This window comes from Mercenaria mercenaria, chromosome 18, assembly GCF_021730395.1.
Source record: "Mercenaria mercenaria strain notata chromosome 18, MADL_Memer_1, whole genome shotgun sequence".
NCBI lineage: Eukaryota > Metazoa > Mollusca > Bivalvia > Venerida > Veneridae > Mercenaria > Mercenaria mercenaria.
Window position 1 is genome coordinate 51,922,970 of NC_069378.1, and position 23,901 is coordinate 51,946,870.

Consider the following 23,901-nt stretch of genomic DNA (forward strand, 5'->3'; position numbering starts at 1 on the left):
AAGCCTATTGTGTAAAGTTATCCGATGTGATCACACTGTTCGGTGAGTACTACATAAAGATATATAAGCCGTGCCATGGGAAAACCAACATAGTGGCTTTGCGACCAGTATGGATCCAGACCAGCCTGCACTTCCGCGCAGTCTGGTCAGGATCCATGCTGTTCGCTAACAGTTTCTCTAATTGCAATAGGTTTTGAAAGCGAACAGCATGGATCCTGACCAGACTGTGCAGATGCCACTATGTTGGTTTTCCCATGGCATGGCTCAATTATTATAATATAATTCATAAGAAGGCCATTTAGTAGTACAGATTACAACCACGCATACAACAACAGACACCGTTTATAAGAGGTAATGATATGCGCAACGGTTTCACCCCTCAAGCTTCTAACACAGACTTAAGAAGATCTAACGTAATACCAATGAATTAACTCAATGTTTACATAAAAAGGTGAAAATAACAACACCAAAACTGTCCTTTTCATATATTAATAAAATGATGCAAATATGCTGCAGATATAATCACATTCGAAGACATAAACATGTTAAATGGAAAGACTGACAAGGTATTTGTAATTCATTTTGAATTAATTATCATTTTTATTGGTTAACCCGATCTAATTATGCATTGATACATGTCAATGTTTTCTTAAACTTGTATTGTTTATGCATAGCACCTACAGTAAAGGCGTATCAATTTTTTTTTTTTTTTTAACAAATTTATATCGATATCAAGAAAGTTAAATTGTCGCTATGTATCTAAATTAAGCAAAGGATTTCAAGGAAATGCGCTTCTAGATAACAGTACACAATCGGCTCAGTGATACTTGAAATGAAATATTTAAGTGCATGTATTGTTTTCTTAAAATGTATTCATTACAGTCAGTTATTTCAATTTCTATTTAAACGACCACATCATAGTAGTGGACAGTAGATTGGACTTAAATGGTTTTTGTGTCAACAAGTCCAGCCCAGAGTTTCTTCGTGGATTGTGAGTATCTTATTTTATAGTGAAATTCAAAATTTGATATATCTCCTGTAAGGACATTCATTGATACTTTTGTAGTCTAAAACATCTAATTGTTTGACAAAACTTAATGTGATAATTCTATCTTATTTAAAAAAAAATGTAATATCAGAATTTTTGTTTCATACCTAATCATTCCTGTTAATTTTGTAGGTTTCAGTATAATTATGATAAATTAAATGTAGCCGTACTGTATACTTTCTGATAAGATTGCCATTTGCTTAAAAATAGAATTTGTAAGACGATCCATTGGAAGCAATAGAACGCAACCAAGCAAACTCAGTTGTACGCTCGTTTTGACTGAGTCTCTTGATGAGAGGTAATGAAATGTGCTCTCATTGCCATTAGCATCTGCTTAAAGACACTGATTCTGGTATGCCTGGTATGTGGCCTATGGAGATGATAAGGTCTGCGTATTGGCGATAAGGGCCAATACACAAGTCGGGACCATTGGTAGACTTGCTTCTGTTTATCATAATAAGCTACTGTATAACTACTGTGCAGTAAATTAATTGCAGGTGATATTTCTCACCTTTATAGCAAATCGGTTCTCACCTTTATAACCAGTTTAGAAAGCTTGATTGAATTAGGGCTAAATAAACAAAGTGATAAGATACAACAGTGTTTTCATCATATTTTTAATAAAGTAAGTTTTTTAACAATTACATCTCATTATTGCTGTTTTTTATTACCAAAAATATAAAAAAAAATGCATTCAGGCACATAGCTGTTAGAAGTAATAAATGACTGTGTATTTTGAACAATGATATATCTTTATTGCTGGATTTTATTATACATAAAAAAAAGTAAACATTATTTAGACAACACAAGAGGAATTAAGCATTTTAATATATAACATCCTTCTGTCTATATACCTTCTTTATCTATTAAAAATGCAACTGAACGCTTCTTTAATTTCTAATAAAATCCAGCAATTATCTTTTTTTCGTTTTTATTTTGTTACTTTTGATAAACAGATCATAATCATTGAGTAAACAAACTTGTAATGTCTCTTATTAAGTTTTGAATGATTATTTTATAGTGAGAATTGCTTTGCTATAAGAGTTATAATTTAATTGGCCAGGACATTACTCAACATGACTGAGCAATCAAAATTAGTATCTTATCAATTAAAATAATTTTGTGTACATTCTGAAAAAGGACTAAAAAAAACAAAAACAGCATTTCAATTAATAAAATGCAAAACACAGGAAATAACCAATTTACCTGTAGGCAATAAAATTTATGATTCTCTGACAATAATTAGGCTACATGTCAAGTTTACAGGGGTTTTATGGACCCTTATCAGAGTGGACCAGACAAGATCTTGTATATTTGGGATTAAAAAGTCTGATATTTGGGGGGGGGGGGGGGGGGGGGGGTCACTTATATAGGAGATTTTCTTTGCCTTTAAGCGGAACTCTATTATCCGTTAACATTAAACGGAAAGTATAACAACAGTGAGTCATTACGGCAAGTGTGTACAATACGACGTGAAAAGTTTGCTTTCTGAAAGCACCTATACGGGAATTGTAAACTTTAAAGACTAAATAAATAGAATAACTTTTTTTGTCTCAGAAACTGGAGTTATTTTACGTTGAAGTATTAAATGTATTCACTAAATATTCTATCAGTACCAGCTGTGTTGTGATTGTGAAAACCCTTCATGCATATGATATAACCATACCACTGACCGTGTTCTATCAAATGATAAAAATCATTATCATGATCAGCGACACTTTTGCGACGGTCACCATAAAATTATTTTTTCGAGTCATGATGATTTTGGTCCTCTTAGCTGAATTCAGTCATCTGGTTTTTACTGTTCATTTATTAGTATATATATAAATATATTTACTGAATTGTGTTCATCTATTTAGGTATAGTATTTTTAAAGAGTAACATTTTGTTAACTTTGTTACAATGTATCAGACTCAAAAGGCCTTCAAATAAAATAAACGTTGACATGCTTGTGGTAATTATAGGTTCCATTACGTTTTTCTTGCACGTTTTTGTATATTGTGTTTATATGTAAATCATGTACACGTACATGTATACAGTGCTACAGAATTACGGTTTGAGGGGTTTGCGTTCTTGGAGAGTAGCCTTTGCTACTAGATATTTATCCTTGTTTATGAGTATTCTATGATATTTTCGGTTCAATGTCAGATTGTTTAATTTATATCTTCTGAGTATGTTTTTCAATTGTAATATTTTCCTTTTAAAAGTTACTGATATATCGTCGATTATCATGTAAAACTTTAAATTGTTTCTCAAATATAACAAGATAAAGACGCTATTTTGTTTTAAATGTTTCATTATGTGTACACAATTATAATAATCGCAGAAAGGGGGTATATTTCGAAGTTTTTGTTCTATATTTGCTTGAAATGATAAAACTATTCATTATCAATTTTGCGAAAAAATAAAAAGAAACATGTATGTATCAGAAGGAGACTAAAATGTAACGTATTATCAAGTGTTCTAAGTGGGACGAACACTCGACATCACATTTAAACGGAAACGTTCACTCATTTTTATCTAAATGTGCTTGAGTTTAAAGATTAGTGAACAATAGACAGACAATAGATACTACAACACGCTTTTAAATAATGAAAACCTCTAAAATATATGTTGTTAAACAAAATCAGTAAAATAGAAAACTTGGAAAACCACAGTGTAATATGACCCTTTGGCGTCACAGAAAGCAACGCTAAACACGGAGTCTCTTCACGAGATGTAATGAAATGTGCAAAACCCAAACCTTACCACCAGTTTGAGCGGACTATCTATTGCAGTAAAATTAGATGGACTCTATGATCCAAAAAGACCAGAAAATGTATCAACGCTTAAACTTATAATTCGAGTTAAAGGACATCAGCTCATTAGCTACGAAATATTTGAGAAACATAATACATAATACAGATGCCACCTTTGTAAGATGATATTCGAATGAGGAAGTTATAAGCTAGATTGAATGAGGATGTGATAAGCTAGTGTGTAACATCAAATATACATTGACGAATCCTTTACATTTTGATGATTATGTCAGTGAGAATATATGTTTCATAAGAGTTATACACTGTTTCAACTTTCATCATTATTGTGTTTAATACTTATAGACAATAGAAAATACAATGTATGGCGTACAAGGTACACGACCACTTAAATTTACGATTACTTTTGTAGTACAATGTCTGTTACACTTTCCCTTTAATCATAATTATTTTGTTGTTCTTCCTTACTGGGAATCGAAATAATTTTTGATAAGTTTTATCAGTAACCAAATGTTGATATTGGTTTATGTTGTATTGACAAGTATCATGCCTGACAGGTATCTTGCCTTTTTTGTGATTGTGTTTTCGCATCGCATTTCAGTACAAAGACAGTGTTGTTCATATAATGTAAGACAACTGACTTAGTACTGATAAGACAATATCACCTTTCAGATTATTTAGTATTCAGTAGAGAAAGAATTAAGAATTTGTAAAACTTTTTTTAAACTCCTAGCAGATATACATGTAATCAATTTGGTCATGTTCGCGCCATTTTCCGTCCGAACAGGTGTTGTGTTCAAGCGGTCTTAACATAAAATTTAGCCTGGTGACCAATACATTTTAGCCATTTTTATACTCACAATACAATTATTTATACACAAGAAAAAACAGGAAAAAATTCTATGAAACAGTTTTTTGAAAATTTAAAAACATATTCTTCACTGTGGGTATTTTTTCATTGAAAAGAGTTCACAAAAGTGAATATGAAACAATATTAATTTTTCATTTGTACCCATTATTGTAAGGATATAGTATTACAAATATGTCTATGATATCAAATAAGTAAACTATATAACAGAATCTGTAAAAAGAATAAACCTTATTGCGCTGTCTTGATGTATATTTTGGTTGGTATTTATAAAAAAGCAGAAAATTATGAAAATGTTGAAAAATCGCTGGCAGTTTCAGCAACAGTGGGTGTGTTCAAAACAATTTTGTTTTTATTTGTTCATTGTTTAAAATTTTCAGCACAAATTTCGTATCATATATGTGAATTTGAAAAAAAAAATCTATGAAAGAAAACTATAGGAATTCTCTTTTAACGCTTTTTGCAGTATAATAACTAATTCCAAGGTATTCTGCATAATTAAATTATGTTATAGCAATATATCGTGCGTTCAGGTTTTCTTGTAAGAAATACCTCTCTGCTGGTCAGCAATCATTAATTGTTTACTACAAGCGCAGGAATGTCAGTGTAGTCTTCTGATATAACTTCCCGTCAAAATGTGTAATCTTATTATGCGTTCTTAAGATGTAAAACATGTTTGTGTCGGTCATGAACTATGCTAGTGAAATGGTGTAAAATTTTCTTTATCTATATACTTGCCATTATTCGTGAGGAATATATGTTAATTTTAACATAACAAGCCATGTTTGTATTTGGCCATGAAAACGCGTTTCTGGAACGAATTTTAATAGCTGAAGTGTTTAAGAATATGTTAGCACACATTTAACCTTCCTGGTTAAACACACCCTGAACACGACTATGTTATATTTCAAGAACATTGCGTGTTTTGTTTCGTGTAACAACACCTGCAGAAGCCAATTAGGTTAAGGTTCGGTCCCCGCGGATTCTGCAAAAGCCTAAACAAATATAAACTTGTTTTTGTGTTTTCTTAAAGGAAAAGGAAGGCCTGACAATAAGTTAATTTCATATGAAAGCCATACACAAGCCGTACATAACACTGAACGAATTTTTAGATTCGGACCACTATTGAAAAAGATATGGCAGTTTGGAATTTAAGAAAATCACTGATCATGGAGGCAGCCATTTTTTTGTGTTTATGACGTCATTTACACACTGTTGAATTCTTTATTTAGCAAATAACCCTTTTAATAGATTAATATTATATTTTGAATGTAAGGTGTAAAACATGGTAATTTCTTCCACTATAGCTGGAAATAAGTAGAGAACTATTTTACAGAAATCAGTAAATACAACTCAAATATGTGTCTCGAAATTTAATAAATCCGCTAATTTGCTTTTTTGTTGCCATGGGAACAAAATGGCCGTTATTTTGATAAAATATTCAAAAGCTCATAACTTCCTCACTTTTAAGTCGATTTTGAAAATTCTTTCACTTCTTGAAATGCTTACAGAAATTCTAGCAGATGGAATTAACATCAAAACAACACTGCCTTTCCCTTTAATATAATGATGTTGCATACAATCCAAAGACGAGATCGTTTTTGTCAGAAAATTAACGTTATTTGTATGTATTTAAGTCGATAGCCCTTATAAAAGTGTTCTTAGCCACTGTATTCGTGAATAACACCACATCATACCGCATTACAATAAAATGAATAAAATGGCACACAGAAAAGCGCTGTTCAAATATTCCAAACTAACGTAAGCTATGTTTTTAGTTTTTAAGTTATGTACAAATACAATCATATAGATTATCATATGTATAGTGGGTTACAAATGGACACACTTGTGCGGGGGTGCACAATTTGGGCCATATTATGAGGATTCCTACGCTGCACCACCAGATAAATTTCCTTGCAAAGAATTAATGGCAAGAAAGTTAAGATGCGTGAAAGCGAGATCTTCTTGACAAAACAAGTTATCGAAAGGGAAATTGTCCGTGTATGTATGCATTGGAATATTGCTTTTCTTATTTGCAGGGTATCCGAAGATGGACAATATTGCACGAGAATTGTTGAGAACATGTCAGAACGAAATAAAAGACAATTTGATCTTGGATGATGATATTTTAGATAAGCTCGAGGCAGGCGGAACTCTGAAAACAGCTCATGTCGAAGAAATAAAGGTCTGTAAATGATTGATAGCTTGTTTCATTCATCAGTAGAATATGCTTCGCAGTTGGTTATCAAATGGAAAACGAAGTGTCATACATGCGTGTTATCTCCGGTACATATAAATGGCACGGGTTATTGCTTTATTAAAAGTAACCAAATATGTGATTTTATTATTTCTGTTGCCTGTTTCATTAACAGAACACACTAAGGACATCATAGCACATGTGTACTGGTTTTGCTATTTGTTAGATTCTTTTCACGAATCCTTTGATCAGCACAATACCAATGTAAACATGATTTGACAAATTTCGATTTTCTTTAGTGTAATTAAATATTTGAAATGTATGTATAGATGCATAAATAATTAAAACTAGTAGATATGAGAATCCTGCACTGATAGAACATTTATTCTCATTCTGTGATATCGTTGAAAGCTAGTCTCATGGGATTATCGTTCTGTTTTATTTGAAAGATCCTTTGAAAGGGACCATTATTTGAGCCGCGCCATGAGAAAACCAACATAGTGGGTTTGCGACCAGCAAGGATCCAGACCAGCCTGCGCATCCGCGCAGTCTGGTCAGGATCCATGCTGTTCGCTTTTAAAGCCTATTGAAATTTGAGAAACTGTTAACGAACAGCATGGCTCCTGACCAGACTGCGCGGATGCGCAGGCTGGTCTGGATCCATGCTGGTCCCAAACCCACTATGTTGGTTTTCTCATGGCACGGCTCATTTTATGCTTATTAATGTGTCAGACAAACTCAAATTTATACTCTGCGAAATTTCAATGTTAAAAATTGCAGCCAAAACCTCTCACTGTATTTAACAAAGACGAAATATCTTCTTATGTAACTAATATGTCATTTATAACATGATAACAGAAGATTAACATTACATGTATGTCTAAGACTAAGGTATCACACAACCTTTGACAAGATAATTTTAAGGTTTCCCCTGTATTCACTATAGTCTTCTTTATATAGATGAGACAAGGTAGAAATTAAGTGTTTTTTTTTTCGGAAGATACAATTACTAGTCAGGTATTTTAAAGCGAATATATCTCCCCCACCTCTTCGGCACTATGCATATTGTGTATATCATTTAGCGGTTAGATATTGAGACAGTTAGTTATCTTGCTAATATATCATACAAGAGACGAATGCTTCAAGTCTTTCGATATAGAAGTATTTTGCTATGTTTTTAAAGGCAATTTAGAGAACAATATAAAATCATTTGAGCCGCGCCATGTGAAAACCAACATAATGCGTTTGCGACCAGCATGGATCCAGATCAGCCTGCATATCTGCGCAGTCTTGTCAGGATTCATGCTGTCCGCTAGCGGTTTCTTTAGTTGCAATACGCTTTGAAAGCGAACATCATGGATTCTGACCAGACTGCACGGATGCACAGGCTTATCTGGATCCATGCTGGTCGCAAACGCATGTGTTGGTTTTCCCATGGTTCGGCTCATTTTAACTTATTTCAGGCTGAGAATACAAATTCAAAGAAAATATCACGCTTTCTGTCGATATTACCAAAAAGAGGTCCTGATTCTTTCAGTGATTTCATTAAAGCTATCCAGAGAGATTACTCGTTTCTGGCTACAACACTTTTAGAACGTTACAATGAAAAACATGAAAACACAGAGAAACATACAGGCATCGTTGAAGGTAACGTGACTGGAATTCAGTGTAAAGGGTCTGCGTTCTTGGAAAGTGTCTTTTATAAGATATATTTTATCCGTGTTTTAGTAGTTTTTAGTTTTGTTTGATATAAATGGGCATGCCCCACGCAAACTACGTTTCATTTCCTATAAAAACCAAATTGTGTTTATGTCTTATTTCAGAAATGGTCAAATTTAAGAATTTCTAAATTTTTACTCTTGAGTCAAAATCAATTATCAAAACTTACAGTACAGAGTAAATATCCAAGTTATTCCAGCTATCTGTTTGTTTGGGTTTCACGTCTCACCACACACTTATAGATCTGGTGACTTTCAAGCTTTTGATTTTGGGAGAAAGACCCAAGATGCCCCTCCTTCAATTATTTCATCACGGAACCACCGACCTTCTCTAACCTAGCTGGACGGCTTCCTCACATAAAGAATTCAACGCACCGAGTGAGGCTCGAATCTACATCGAAAACCCATTTTTTTAAGGGTGAAATAAATGCCAACTACTAGATCACATGCGAATAACTCATATTGGATATATACTGCATGGCTCAGTAGTTTTCCAGTATCGTATAGGTTACGTATTTTTACTAAGTAGAGGATTGGTCGTAACTATGTGTTACAATAGCTATTTGATTAGATAATTTATTGACGAGATATTTGAAAAACAAATAAAATGTCCACAAGACTTAGTATGATTATATGTTAATTGACATATTCAAACTTCCAGGATCATATTTAAAAGGGCAGCTGTAATAGACCGTTTCTATAACGTTGTATAATGCAGATTACATTTTTTTCAGATACCAAACCTATTCACCATGTGGACAGTTTTTCGTCGGAAATGTACGAAGACGATATTAAAGTCGGTTTGACACAAGTAAGTGAAGGATTTCCATTTGAAATAACCTTATTTTGAATTACTTGACTTTTTTTATTCTTTTTCGAACGTGTTTTTCTCGATGACTTATATCTGTAGATGGTAATGGAGCTATGCTGAAACATACTTTAACAAAGAATAATTGAATATAAAGAACATTTAAAATGACAATAGCCTAGACATTGCTTAAACATGACATTCACCTATCGTGTATAAATTTACACTAGATTGTATCATGTAACTTTGGAAAGAGCGGGAGAGTGATACTCAGTTTAAACTGTCCGGTTGTGTTTTGCCATTGACTGTTCAAGGGTAATACCCCATTGTATACTTTTATTTGATTTGTTTGCTTGTGATCCCATTGTTGTACGACGTCTATGTATTTTTGTGCAAATGTCACTACTGTTTGCTGGCTGTGTTCTTTTTTTCTTTCTATTTTTAGGAAAACAATAGTTCCTACAATCTCCGTTAGGAGACAGTGTAAATATTTATAACATTAAAAATGTACAACACGTTATCAATTTTAACAACATTAATTAGTGGAAAAATAACAACGTGAACGGATTTCCATTTGGGAATGAAATACATTGATTGTATGGAGTTCGGCTTGCACGCACTTAAACGCCCGTGTTAAAGCATAAATCAGGGATATTTGCACGATGTATTTGAACAAATATTTTGCAATTACTAAGGCTATAAATCAGGAATATTTTCAACAGGTTTTTGGCAAATTACAAAGCTACATCTTGAACTATTAGTTTTTAATATTTGCACGATTTTACCATATAAAGGCCTTATTACATGTTTTTTTTTTTTATTTTAGTAAATTATCAAAATACACTGAAATATATCTGGTATTTTCACAGTGAAAAATATCAAATATATTTTTCACTAGTAAGCAACTTTAAAATGGGTAGATTTAGCTAAAACAAAATATAAAAAGATTTTTTTTGTTTTACATATAAGATCAAAATAGCTTTCACTCACGGATACCATATCTTACATTTTAATTCGTGGCTATGCCACGTGTGAAAATATTACATCTGGTGTTCACTTGTGCAAGATATTTCAGTCTTACAATGAGACAAAGAGAGACTTTAATTGTAAATGTAGTACCCAAATGCCAAAACACGTTTACACTGTTGATTTATTTGAGCTTTACGATGCATCTACACAGTACCGGTTATGAGGCACCAAACAGAGTTACAACACAACTAAGTGATTAGACCCTATCAGTCGCCTATTACGATTATATAAGGGTAAGACAGTCGTTCGAATTATTTTCATACAAAAGTTGTCCCAACGTCCCATGGACCGCTAAATATATTTACATAATATATTTACAAATACATTTGTTTCAAAATATAACAATCTTTTTTTACAGGTACATCTATCCGAATCTTTATTACAGGAAAGGTAAGTGTGTAGATGTGTTTCATAATGTATTGACATGTGTTTTCAAATATTGTATTTATTCTTAAAGTTGCTCTCATAGTTAAGACGCTTCATAGTTTCAACAATGATCATTTATATGTTTGAACAATAGAGATGTGCATATCGTTATATAGTATACAGAAGTTGAACGAACTGAAATCTTTCTAACATAAAACAGTGTTATAATCTAGGTACTAATATAAACAAATTTTGATAAACACATATCGAATTTTTATCTATCTATATCGTATGTTTTGTATTGTTAGGTACAGAATTTCATTATTGCATATAACCAAAAAAAGATATTTTTCTGGTTTTAAACGTAGACAAGCTGAACTTTTAAACGAACCAGGATGTTTGATTTTTACGGATGATAAAGGGCGACTTGAGATCAATGGAGATGTTTTGAACAAAATTTCGCAAATAGATCACAAACTTAATATCGTTGGAGTATGTGGTTTATACAGATCAGGAAAATCTTATCTAATGAACTGGTTGGCAGGGGAGAAAAAAGGTTTGGAAAATTGATATTTTTAAGGAAAAAAAAAACAAACAGTTCTTTTTAAATGATGGTAAATGATCGGAAACTACGAAATTTTACCTGTAACATTCTTGTACTAACCACTCTCAAATGAGTTCAGCTGGTAATAATTAACTGTAATCCTAGTTTCTCTTAGATTCTTGAATAACACTGATGAAACATCCAACATGTTCTGGCCATAATATTTTATATGATAAGTTGTCAATGAAACCTATCTGAATCCTTAATTTGTATACCTTTTTCGTCAATCTAGTGAGAGTTGTTTTTGACATTGAAATAAACTCATTTGAGTTTCAAAGGCAGTCAAGGGGTCGGCATTTGCGGACAAAGGGACTTGATAAAATCAATATATGATAAAACACTGTATAAAAATAGCTTGGATTTTTTTTATGTGTTTGCCTTACCGCCTTCAACATCTTGTCTACTGAATGCGAACGAAACAAAAGTAGAAAACCCTTACTTCTTATTATAGGTTAAAAATAAAAAGGTTCAGCTGAAAGGGTATTTCTGGGTATATCTGTCAACACCTTTCAAAATTTCTCTAATAATGTCACTACATTTCTTTTACAAGCTATTGGTAATCATATTTACCTATTAAGCGTTACTGTACGGGACATAACATTCCTTTGATCTCAGTACCTATATTTGATAGTTCTTACACTTTCAATAGTCTTTCTGTTTTAATTTAATACAATCTGTTCTTGTCATTACTTCTTCTTAATGTTGCTGAGCTACTTGACAATTATCCTCTAATGTCTCCTATAAATCCATTACATACCCGTAAGTGTTTACTAGCCCATAGCTCTTTTCAGATTGTTCGACCACAAAGTAATTCAAAATGAGAAAAGGCTAATCTCTCCTTTGGGACTTTAAGATACGGAAAGATCATATCGATATTGTCTTAAATAATCCATTACACAAAGCGTTGAACGGCGTTGTAGTCAACTTTCAAAGTTGAAACAAAGTAGTAACATCAGCCATAAGATCAAATATAAACTTTGAACCGCAATGTGTAAGCATTTCCTCTACTATACGTATCGATTAAAAGTTCCGGACCTCTTTCTTTTTAATACAAGGCAAAACCTGTAGATATTTTCCTCATTAAGGAAGTGGGTCCAAAATGGGCTTTGCGTGTTATTCCTGTTACAAATGGTACATTAATTATATATTAGGCTTTGGTCTTGGGGACACAGTTCAGTCAGAAACAAAAGGCATTTGGGCATGGTGCAAGCAGCATCCAGATCCTCGGAAACACAACCAAATGCTATTACTTATCGATACAGAAGGCTTAGGCGATCCAGAGAAGGTAATTTTGTGATAATCAATATTATGCTTTTCTGTTTATGGAACTTCCGAATTCCGACACAAATATCCTTCCCTTGTTTCCCCCCTCCCACGCACCCCCCCCCCACCCCCCACCCCAAGAAAATTTCTAGAAGTACTTCTTAATTGGCTTTCCACTTATAAACAATCAGTAAACGATAAATAAGATCCTTTATTAAAATTGAACACATTTTAAATCAGTTCAGCTATTTCTCAAGTCAAGTCAAGTCAAGTCAATTTCTGAAATTTCTTTGGCGTCTAGGTCAGAGTCATAATGGTTCTTTGCATAAGTTACATGATTTACAACCATTCTAATTATCTATTTCATAATAAATTTAGGCAGTAAAATGAATAGTTTCTATTTTTATATTTCAAAAATAATTGATTACTGCTTTTTTTCGTTGGATATATTTGAGCGCTGATATCGCTGTACAAACCAGTTGAAATGGATATCGTCCCCTTCTCTAATTTTCATCATTTATTAAATATAGTGACTGTTAACAGAAATTTGAAATGTATAACTCAGGTTCTTTAACCGTGCAGGGAATCATAAAATAGTGAAAACTGAAATTCATCTGACACCTCAAATATGAAAATATTATGGCTCGTTTGACTGAGCTTATTCATTCAAAATGTATCATCACGTTTTTAATTAACTTAAAGATGGATTACATATTAACACATTTGAAACTTTCACATTGAAACGTCTTTTTTTTCTCTGTACAGGGAAATCCGGACCATGACAACCAGCTGTTCTGTCTCACTCTGTTAATGAGCAGCACAATGGTTCTTAACATTCAAGGGGTCTTTGATTATGGTGCTTTGGAAAAACTGGCGTATCCTTTTTTACAACTAATAACAGGAAGCATTCACTGAAAAATAGCGTTTTACTTATAAATTGGATAATAATAATAATAATAAAGATAATAATAATGACTTAATTTAAACGGTAAGCACAGTTGGTCATTGACCAATATTCGCTGTGGCCCTTCGTTTACATACACGTACATAATAACATTTTTATATTTGATTGACTTTTTTCTCGATCACAGATTTCGCGGACGTATATCTGCACTATGGGGAAATTTGACTTGTAAACAATTTGGATCAGTACTGTGAATAACTTGGTATATTAATATTGACATTTTGTAATGGATAATTCTTCAAATCTCATCAATTTGAGTTCAGAAAACAGTGTTTCAGACAGTGTGTCTAACTCCTTGTCAAATATATGTCTAGGTGCTTTCTTTTGAAATTTGATAACCTAGCTGGCCCACGAGTTCTTTACTATAATTGCCCTATATTGTACCACAGTAGTCAATGTGTGAAAGTACATAGGTATTGCAGAAGAGCTTCCTGGTTAGTTAATTTTAGTAAGCAGTGCGGAAAGTAACATTTTCTAAATTGTCTTTTTTAACTTGAGCTGACCAGATGAGGGAGATGTCAGTAGTCTCTCCTACGTTTTTCTTTTCCAATAGCCTGATACTTTATCTGTCCTGTTTTTGTTTTTGTTTTAGACAATATCAGCTTGGTATAGAGATGGTACCTACCAAGTAAATCTAAGGGAAACAACTCTGAATTGACCAATAAATTGAAGCTAACATAAAACATTGGACAAAAGTGAAAGAAAAATCAGATGGGTCCTTTTTCCAACAACTGATCAGGCAGACAAAATATGACCTACATTTGTTTAAATCTCATTGTATTCAATATACAATATGCACACTTTTCTCATGGCTTACACTGACAGTTATTTTATAAGTTGTAGTGAGGCCCTGATTGAAAGTTTAGTAATGCATGAAGATAATGCAAAATAATGCATAAATTCCTTTAAAGAAAATTTACGAAATTAAGAAACGTTATTAAGTTCTGATCTTTTAGTCAATGTTATTTATTGTTCTTAATGGTGATACATTGGTTTACACAAAATTTATATATTAAAATGTAAAATTTCTATATCCAACAATGAGAAATAACAAAAAAAAGTTAAACTAGTATCACTTTTGTGTAACAAAGTAGCTAGATTGCGTATATTTATCACTTAAATGAATCATTTTGAAAGTGTTTCTTATGCTTTAGTCATTTGGAAGAGTTTCTCTTACTGTTCAGGAGTACTTTGCTTCAAATAATGTAACACAAAAAATAATTGTAGTCAAATATAATTACAATGTTTTAAGGTAGTGGTTGTAATTACAACATTTGAAGGTGACTAATAGATAATGACTCTATGTAATGTATTTTAAGCAATTCAACATTCTCTGGATGGAACTATCACGATCATTGCTTTAATTGAAAAACAAATAAATGCTGAAAAAGTATATGGAGTTTGCTTTATTTGATGATTTTCGATACAGGTCATATACTTAAACAAGCAATAAGATGTTTTATTTATTGTTTTTAACAAAGTGAGCGAGTAACTTCAGATATCAACAATAATTTTTTACCTAAACTGTTTACAGAACTTGAAAAAAAAAAGAAAAAAGTTTTTGTTAGGGCCTCCCATTTACAATTATATCTGCAATTATCACCTGAATTGAGTGCATTTATGAATGGGAAATATTGATGGTAAAATGGTGTAGGGGTTTGTTTACATTATAAAATCTTTAATAACTTATTTCAGGTAAACTTTTGGTATGGTTTTGGCAAGCTTATGATAAAGAGCATTTCATTCTCTTTCACACAGAATTTTTTCAAGCGTTTTAGACTCTTGGCTAGTCTTGGATTTTGACTTTATTAAAAGACAAAAGGAAGTTCAGTATAGGCTCTTTCAAAGTGTTGAAAGTAGACTAAACTTACATTATACTCTATTGAATTTATCTACCTGTGGAAACTTTTGATAAAGACTATAATGGGGGAAATCCTAAAATCATTGAAAAGCTGTCAATACAAGAGTTGTCCATTTTGCTTCAGATATTTTGAAAAAGTCGTTTTTTAAATATCAAATAATTCTATTTTTACATGGAGAAGAGGAAAGTATAAATATATTTAAAAAAGTGGTGCACTTAGCTATCATTTCACTCTGAAAAAAATATGTAAAGATGAATTTGAATTTTTTAGGTACCATCTCTACTTGGTATGTTACATTTTAATGCCATACTATTCGTGACACACCGTTCCTGCCTACTATGCAGGTCTGCTGAATGGTTTGCCCGATTTTGAAGCGCTTGTTACCACACCCGCGAACGCCCTTCGAAAAGTTTTCCGCTATTTTATCAGTTGTTTCATCCGTAGCAGTTACAATCGGCAAATATATTGAAAATCGAAAGTCTAGTGAACATATGTAGAATTAGTATGACCATAACCACCTGAATTATGACAAATGTGACGTAACTGAAGACATTGATACAATTGTTGATGGTCGATCAAATTAAAAGCTTTATAGAGATCAAGAAATCTGTACATGAGAGGATGATATTGTCTCTAGCTGTATAAATATCATTAACCATTGCAATAAGGACAGTCTGGTCTTAATCCTGATTAAGTTTTCCTAGATATTAAAAATCTAGTATTCTGTTTCTCACAAACCGTTTCTGTTTCTTATGTTTTAGATATGACATTATGACATTTAATATAGATACGGGATGATAGTTATTTTGATCTTGTTTACATCCCTTTAATAAAATGGATTACCTTGGCCATTCTAATTGTTTTTGAATACAGACCAGAAAATATGCTAAGAGGTTTGACAATATTATGATAGGCCTTCATTATGATTTAAAATTAAAGATACATTTTGTACATCACAACCTAACGACCTACTTTCTCTCTCCATATAACCTTCATGAAAATTACGAAAATGATGATACAGATATGATACAGCTAAACATCAGGTGGACAATTTTGGCCTTCCTGAATAAATATATTTTCACAACTTCTTATTCAATTCATCTCTTTTCAGTATAGTTTAAGAAATTGAAAGTGCTGTACATAATACTGTAATAATTCAATATTAGGTTTAGTTGTTAAACCCATTGTCTTGACCTACTATATACCAATGTCAATTTGTAACTAGATACATACATTTATAAATTCGTTCATGCAAACCATGCATTACTACCATCTTGTAAAGATAAAAAGTACATGGCGGCTTTGATTTCAGTAGTTATCTCAGCGGTAGGTCTACTTCCTAGTTTGCAGAGGGAATATTAAAACTCCCTAGAAGATGGCAAAAGGATACAGACGTAGAAGAGGAACTACAAAAATAATTTCTGAAAACTATTGAACGGTTTGTGAGAAAGAGCAAAACTCCGGATATTTGGTGATCACCACTTAAACGGAGTATACAACGTTTTCCTTAAATGAAGTGTAATCTAAAAAAAAGATCTCTTTCTACCATAGAACGAGACCAAGAAAAATAATATTGGACTAGATTGAGTCTGTTTAGGAGAGGTATTTAATACTTATTTATCTACAGTATTTTAGAATAAGATTTCTTCCTTAATCATGTTTAGTTTCATCAGCATGCTGACAGAAAATATCAAAGTGATGAGTGGTGATAGCCAGTACAACGATAGGCATGTTCCTATTGTGTCTCCACATTTGGTCATTTGCTTGCGAGATTTTCACTTGAAGTTGGAACGAGGAGGAAGGAAACAGACGGCGGATGAATATTTAGAGACAAATCTCCAAACGACCTTAAAAGCCGAACACGCTAAATTCGACAAAATTAAGGAAAGTATTAAAAGTTATTTTCCGAAGAGAAAATGCTTTACTGTCGCACAACCAGCTGTTGGGGAACAGCTTCAAAATATTGAACAACTCGACAAGTGTGATCTCAGGAAAGAATTTGTTGAAGATGCGGACAAGCTGAAAACATACGTGTATGGAAGAAAGCCAAAGTATATATGTAACGCAAGTAAAAAGGAACTAGATGGCGCAGGTAAAAAATATTATTCTCGTATTGAATTGTTTTCCTTATTTTTTTAACGATGTTACGTAATCTGTCAATGGAAAGAGTATAGAAAGTAACGCATTTGATTAGAAATTTCGTGTAACAACATTGCAAGATTTTGGGATTACATATAACACCCGTGTTTATGTAGTAGTTCGTTTTTTTCTGCTATCAAATGAAGAATAGAATAATACCCTACTCTTCGAGGATGTGTTTAAACACCATGCAAAAGCACTTAATGACCTTAAATACCTCTCGGAGCGTTTACAGATATTTTTAAGCATTATAATATTATTATAGCGCTATTTCAGTCCAATCGAACGAATTTAATAATGTTTTGGTAATCAAAAATAGTTTTTGGCAATTACATGTTTGTAATATATACTGCCAAGACTGTATTCATCCACTGCATTGCATCATTATAACCTCAACCGGGTAGAGCTTTGATTCAGTTCAATACTTTCTTTGACATTTTGTCATTTTTACCAGTCACATTTAACAGTTGTTACTTTTTTTCAATCTGCAAATCTGCAATTTCTTCAAAAAATAAATGTTCTTGAAAATCATTTCCCCGATGTCAATGTTAATTTTGCATAACTTTTGGGTAGCATATACGTACAAAGGAGAAAACATTGTCTTTTCCAGATTTTGCAGCGCTTGTTACAACATACGTGAACGCCCTTCGAAATGGGTCACCAATACACTTCGAGGATGCTTTCACAAAAACCGCCATGCAGCGAAATAAACGCATCTTAAGCAAAGTTTTGTCGCAATTTAAGAGCGATATGAACAACGAAACACTTCCCAAAAGCAAGCAAGCGTTGCAGGATAAGTTTTTAATCGCCTATGAACAAACGCTTAAAAAGTATAGAAAGGACTCTCTTCTGTTTCGTCAGGACGATTTTGAGGACCAAGCAACAGTAAATATCATGTTCAAATACTTGCTTGTTAATTCCGTATATATTCCTGTTGTATAAGTGTTTCACTTGGTTGTAATGAAGCTGGCTTATGTGAGGTTGTGTTTTCTTCCAATGTACGTAACCATGTCTGAAATAATGTCTGGAGATACACGTATCGTCTTACTCCTCCACGGAAAAATTGGTGCCTTAAAATGTCTTAAATCTACCGTTACCTTTCATCTTTATACGTATAAACATTTTACGGCTTTTAAAGTTCTTAAACTGATACTGATACCATTCGATCTAAATAGAAAAAGTGGAAACTCCTGAGGTTGCCAAAAACAACAAAAATGAAAATGTTGTATGCTCGGTTTGATAAAGCTTGTTCGTAGACGGTGAAGTAAATGCAAGGTATCGTTCTCTAGCCGCTGGGTGGCAGCACTGAAAATTTGCAAATGTTCCAAGTACCAAGATAAAATTTAGAAACTTCCCCAGATGTGCTTAAACATGGAACCTTGAGTGCAATACCACGAAAGGCAGAGTCAAATTTAAGAAGAACAAACTTCTAGAATGTATTATATATCTCATTTGGATTGTAGTACGTTTTGTGTGTATCATTGGAACATCCTTTGAAAGCATAGAACGCAACCAAGGAAAATAATAGCAGACTCGGCCTGTTTGTTAGAGATAGTGAATCACGCCTTCCAGCAACAGCTTAAGCGGCACTCTGTCAATACACTCCATGATTCCAAATGAGAAGAATGATATAACAACACAGAGATTAAGTAGGGAAATATTTTTCACGGCTTTTAAGCCATATATTTAATATATTTTGGGAACAAAGGAAGCATACATTATTATGTTGTTACTCACCATGGCACGTTGACTTGCGTGTATCAGTATGTTTTTTTTCTCAGCGTGCGTCTAGATTCTTATTCTTCATAGCACTGATGATTCAATATTTGGCTTAAACTCTCAGCATGGTTTGTAGTTTTACGCGTATGTTCAGGGATTAGGTTTAGGCAAGCTTTCAAGATAATAATAGAATCTATTAGATGATCCTTTGGGAAAATGTAACCAAGCAAAATGATATCAAACTCAGTATGATTGAGTCTGTTCATGAGGGGTACTAATGAAATGTGCACAACATCCCTCAAGCCCACTATCACCGGTCTTATCGGAATTCTATTATAGCAAAACGGAATGGAAGTCATGATCCCAAAGGACAAGAAAATCATGGAGAAAATAAAACAAGATTGTAATAAACCCCAAATACTGTTCAAGCTATTGAGGATAATGAATATTTTTCTTACACTATTTCCATAAGCAGTTCTATCTATTTTAAATATTGAGAGTAGCCATTCATAGACTTGTACAGAAACTTGAATTTTATTTTACTTGTTAGTTGAAAATCATTGTGTAGTTCCAAACTCAATCTGCATATACTAAACACTTTCAGTTAACCACATTAACAACCATTAATACCTTTATCACTGAAGAGCTAATCAGGCTCCCAGGCAGGGTTGATGGTTTTCAAGCTGTAGTGGTCGTACAGAATTACCAAAACTGTAATTGGTCAGTTACTTCATAAGTGGGAGTAGTTATATTAGCGGGATTGACTACCCTACCGTAGCTTTCTTCTGAAAATGTCCTGTTTATTTGGTAATATTCGAAAGGGGTCGGCGGGGACTATTTTTTAGTTATTTATTTCGATCAGGAAATGTGCGAAGTGAGAAGTAAATAAGTAAATGTTTATTTTACAGGCTGAAATGAAAAAACACGTCGAAGGTCTAAGAGTGGAAGTCAGCAAGAGATGTCAAACTGATAGCCACGAGATATTGAAAAGCATGTACAAAGACTTATTTCGAAATGCAAAGGGGAAGTATGAAGAAAAGGATGGTTACCAGCTGTACGAAACTGATATGGCAAAGCTGGAGACAGATTTCTTTCAGAAAATGACAGAGTACGATAAGGACGAGGTATTTATCTTTTAATTCTAAAATAACAGTCGAAGCCTCTTTACAAATATGTTCATATGTGATTCTTATTATATATACACAAATAATTTAGACTCTGCAAACTCTTGTATGTCTTCGCCACTTGTTTGAATTCGCATGTGAATTGTGCTTTCTTTCAAAATAGATTCAGGTGATAAAGCATTATTCTGTGGTCAATATCGTCTGTAAATTATCGTATAAAGTTTGGTTATTGCTGTCATCAATGTTCATGTAAATTACAAACAGACGTCAGTCGGTTTATTTTTCTGAAACCCTAGTGCCATAAACAAATGAAACGACAGCAGGAATTTTAAATTGAAACGAGAAGAGATATTTAAATCAATACACTGCAAGCCTTATCAATTATCAATGCTACATATAATTATGAAAATTCAACTGCATTCTGAGTCTGTAATTATGAACTAGGTAAGACTTGAAAGGTTAGAAAAATGATAGGTTCATGAGAGATAATGACATAATGCAACACCCACCAAAGCCCCCTAGCATTGGCCTTCATTAATATACAGATACATTATTGATTAAAAGCATTTGCTTACTGAATTTAACCTAGTTTTGTTATATTTTCTGGTCATTTTGTATCATGGAGTACATATATTTTTACTTGAAAAGCTTAAGCCTGTGGTAGGGGCTTGAATGGTGTTGCACATACCATAACCTCTAATGAACAGACTCAATCAAACTGAGTCTGCTGTTATCTTTCTGGGCTGTGTTGTATGCTTCGAAAGGGTCGTTCCACAGATTTTATTTCTGTGATGGTTGTGGCTATTTCATACAGGTTGCATTATTCAAATCAAATAGATTCATTAGAGAGATGAATGGCAGTTTTGGCAGACAAAGTCGCGTGGCTTAACAAAGATACATGATATTTTTTATTGCCCTGACTGAAGCCTGGTAAATGATGCAATGTTTAGATAATTGAACCTGTAGTTTTATCTGTTATTTAAACGAAAGAGTCTGTCTGTCTATGTTGTGCATTTACTTTCTTCACATGTATCAAAAGCAAATAACGTGGAAAATTGAATGAATACTCGATTTTGAAAACTATAAGAAGCAACTGAACTATTATGAACTTAACAATTTTCCAGCTCTGTATTGCTTTACGAGAGTTCAAAGCGAGCATTCATGATGATAAAATGAAGATATACACCACAGCAACAAAGCGGGCTGATGACGAAAGATATGGTATGGTTCATTAACATTAAATGCTTGTAGAATTAAAAAATAGATTGTTGTATTTAAAACATTTCAGCGGGTAGGTGCCACCAGGGAAATTATATCACATGGACAGTTTAAAAACGAGAAAGTAATAACGTAAGCATGTTTTTGTTAATAAAAAGTTAAAAACATGTTTCCCATACCATCAACTATTGAATATGCCCGAAAGAAATAACGGGTATTTACTGTTTGTTGTATTGTTGTATACGTTATATTTTAGTACAATATGAGTAACATTGTGGTGCAAAAGCTGTTACATTGTAGTGCAGTACAATATGATTTACATTTTAGATTGTATTTAAGATAAACCTTGTTTTAATCTCCAGATAAATGAACTGTGTGAGACAATGCCAACAGATAGACAACAAACATTTGTTGTTGTTGTTTTTCTCAATTAAAATAGCATATAGTATTATTTTACCAGTAATTCTAGAAAAGAAAATGCCAGCAGAAAGACAACAAACATATGTTGTTGTTTTTTTTTTCTCTGTAAAAATAGCATTTAGTATTATTTTATCAGTATTTCTTGAAATTTAGAAATGGCCTTGCATACAGAAGAGATTCGGATGATATGTTATTTCAAAATTAATGAAAATTTATTGTTTTACTTTGTAAGCAAACTCCTATCAGCTCTAATACCCTAATAACATTGCAACCAGTACAACTGCACTTGCAATTAACATTCATTTAAAACTCTGCATTCAGAGTTCTTTTCAATACGTCTAATGTTTGATTAAGAATAATTATGATATTACACCACGTATTATTCAATTACAATATATGTTACAGAAATGTTACATGAAGAATTGAATAAGCAAATGCAAGAACAAATGGACTATGCTCACGATAGAGAGTTAGAGATGAGAAACAAGTATCTACAAGAAGAGTTGAAGACCCTCCGTACAGAATACGAAGACCTCCATGAACAGATAAACCAAAAGTCACTTTGTGTAGTAATGTAAATACAAGAGAAATGCACCGATGTTAACGTTTTCCTTAACTTGCTGTGATTACATTTGTACATGATTAAATATCAAAGTATAAACAAATAGAAACTGCGTTGGAAAGATATAGAGGAGAGAGTACTTCAGATACCCATCAGCGAGATTCAGTCTAAATATATGAAAACAATGCAAAGGTTTCGAGAAATGTTCACCTAAATATTATCAAAGAAACAACATTTACTATTTCTTAATTGTAAAAATATGTAAACAGATGACTCAAACTGGAATGAAGCGCCTGTGTGATAATTTCTTGAATTTGAAAAAAGACAAAACAAAAAAACGATTGAATACTGAACTACTACTTACTTGATGAAATCTGTAAGAAGATCCTTTAAAAGTATAAAATGCAACCAAGCAAAGTAATAGCAGACTCGGTCTGATTGATTCTGTTATGAGAGGTTATAGAAAATGCAACACCTCTCACTCTCATAATATTCTATTAAATAAAGCATTATCTGGTTGAAACTAATCATAATAATATCATACCTAAAAGGACTCTAATATATTTGCCGTGAGGAATATAATATATTTGATCCCGCGATGTCACACCCGGTATGCAAGATTTTTAAATCTTTATTCCAACCACCATACGTTCTTTGAATAACACGGACCATTTCACAAACAATAGGACCATATAAGCAATAATTCGATCTCCTCCTGGATGTTAAATTACAACATGACAATATGAAGCCTCATTTTTGAGTCGGCTAAACGATGAAATCGTTTTGACGAGTCCTTGCTGTTCAGCGATTCTCTAAATTGACCAAATAACACAGTGAAGGGATGTAGTTCCATTAGATTTCTCAATTCAAACAGTTCAGTGCATGAATGAAGTTAAGTTGTGTGAATTCCCTTTGCTATGACCAATATACGATGTAATCTGTCATATTTATGACTTGTAATTGTGCAATACTCGAATGTAACTCATTAAGCATAAATGTGCATTTTATGAATTGCGCAGGCTTACAAAGCTCGCGTAACATCCAGTGAAAGACAAAAAATAGTTCCACAGGGCTACAGATAAGATGCGTATTAGCGTAAATTACGTATAGAAATAATGCAAAATTTCTAAGCGTATGAAAACGTATATAATATTACAGAAATGCACACAATGCTTTTTTAAAAACAAAATCTGAATCGTCTGGATGCGTAAGGTAACATAGCCGATCCCGATCAGC

At 32.9% G+C, this 23,901-nt stretch overlaps 1 protein-coding gene across 1 annotated transcript; it reads left to right on the forward strand.

The window, feature by feature from the left end:
* Positions 1–745: 745 nt before the first annotated feature.
* Positions 746–23,192, forward strand: LOC123538390 (guanylate-binding protein 1-like). The gene is made up of 13 exons (XM_045322462.2): positions 746–991; positions 6,712–6,857; positions 8,333–8,516; positions 9,322–9,398; positions 10,783–10,814; positions 11,159–11,346; positions 12,546–12,679; positions 13,423–13,532; positions 17,148–17,575; positions 18,233–18,507; positions 20,250–20,465; positions 21,590–21,686; positions 22,509–23,192. Exons 1-13 carry the CDS (start codon positions 946–948, stop codon positions 22,679–22,681), a joined length of 2,106 nt encoding a protein of 701 aa, XP_045178397.1. The 5' UTR covers positions 746–945; the 3' UTR covers positions 22,682–23,192.
* Positions 23,193–23,901: the final 709 nt, after the last annotated feature.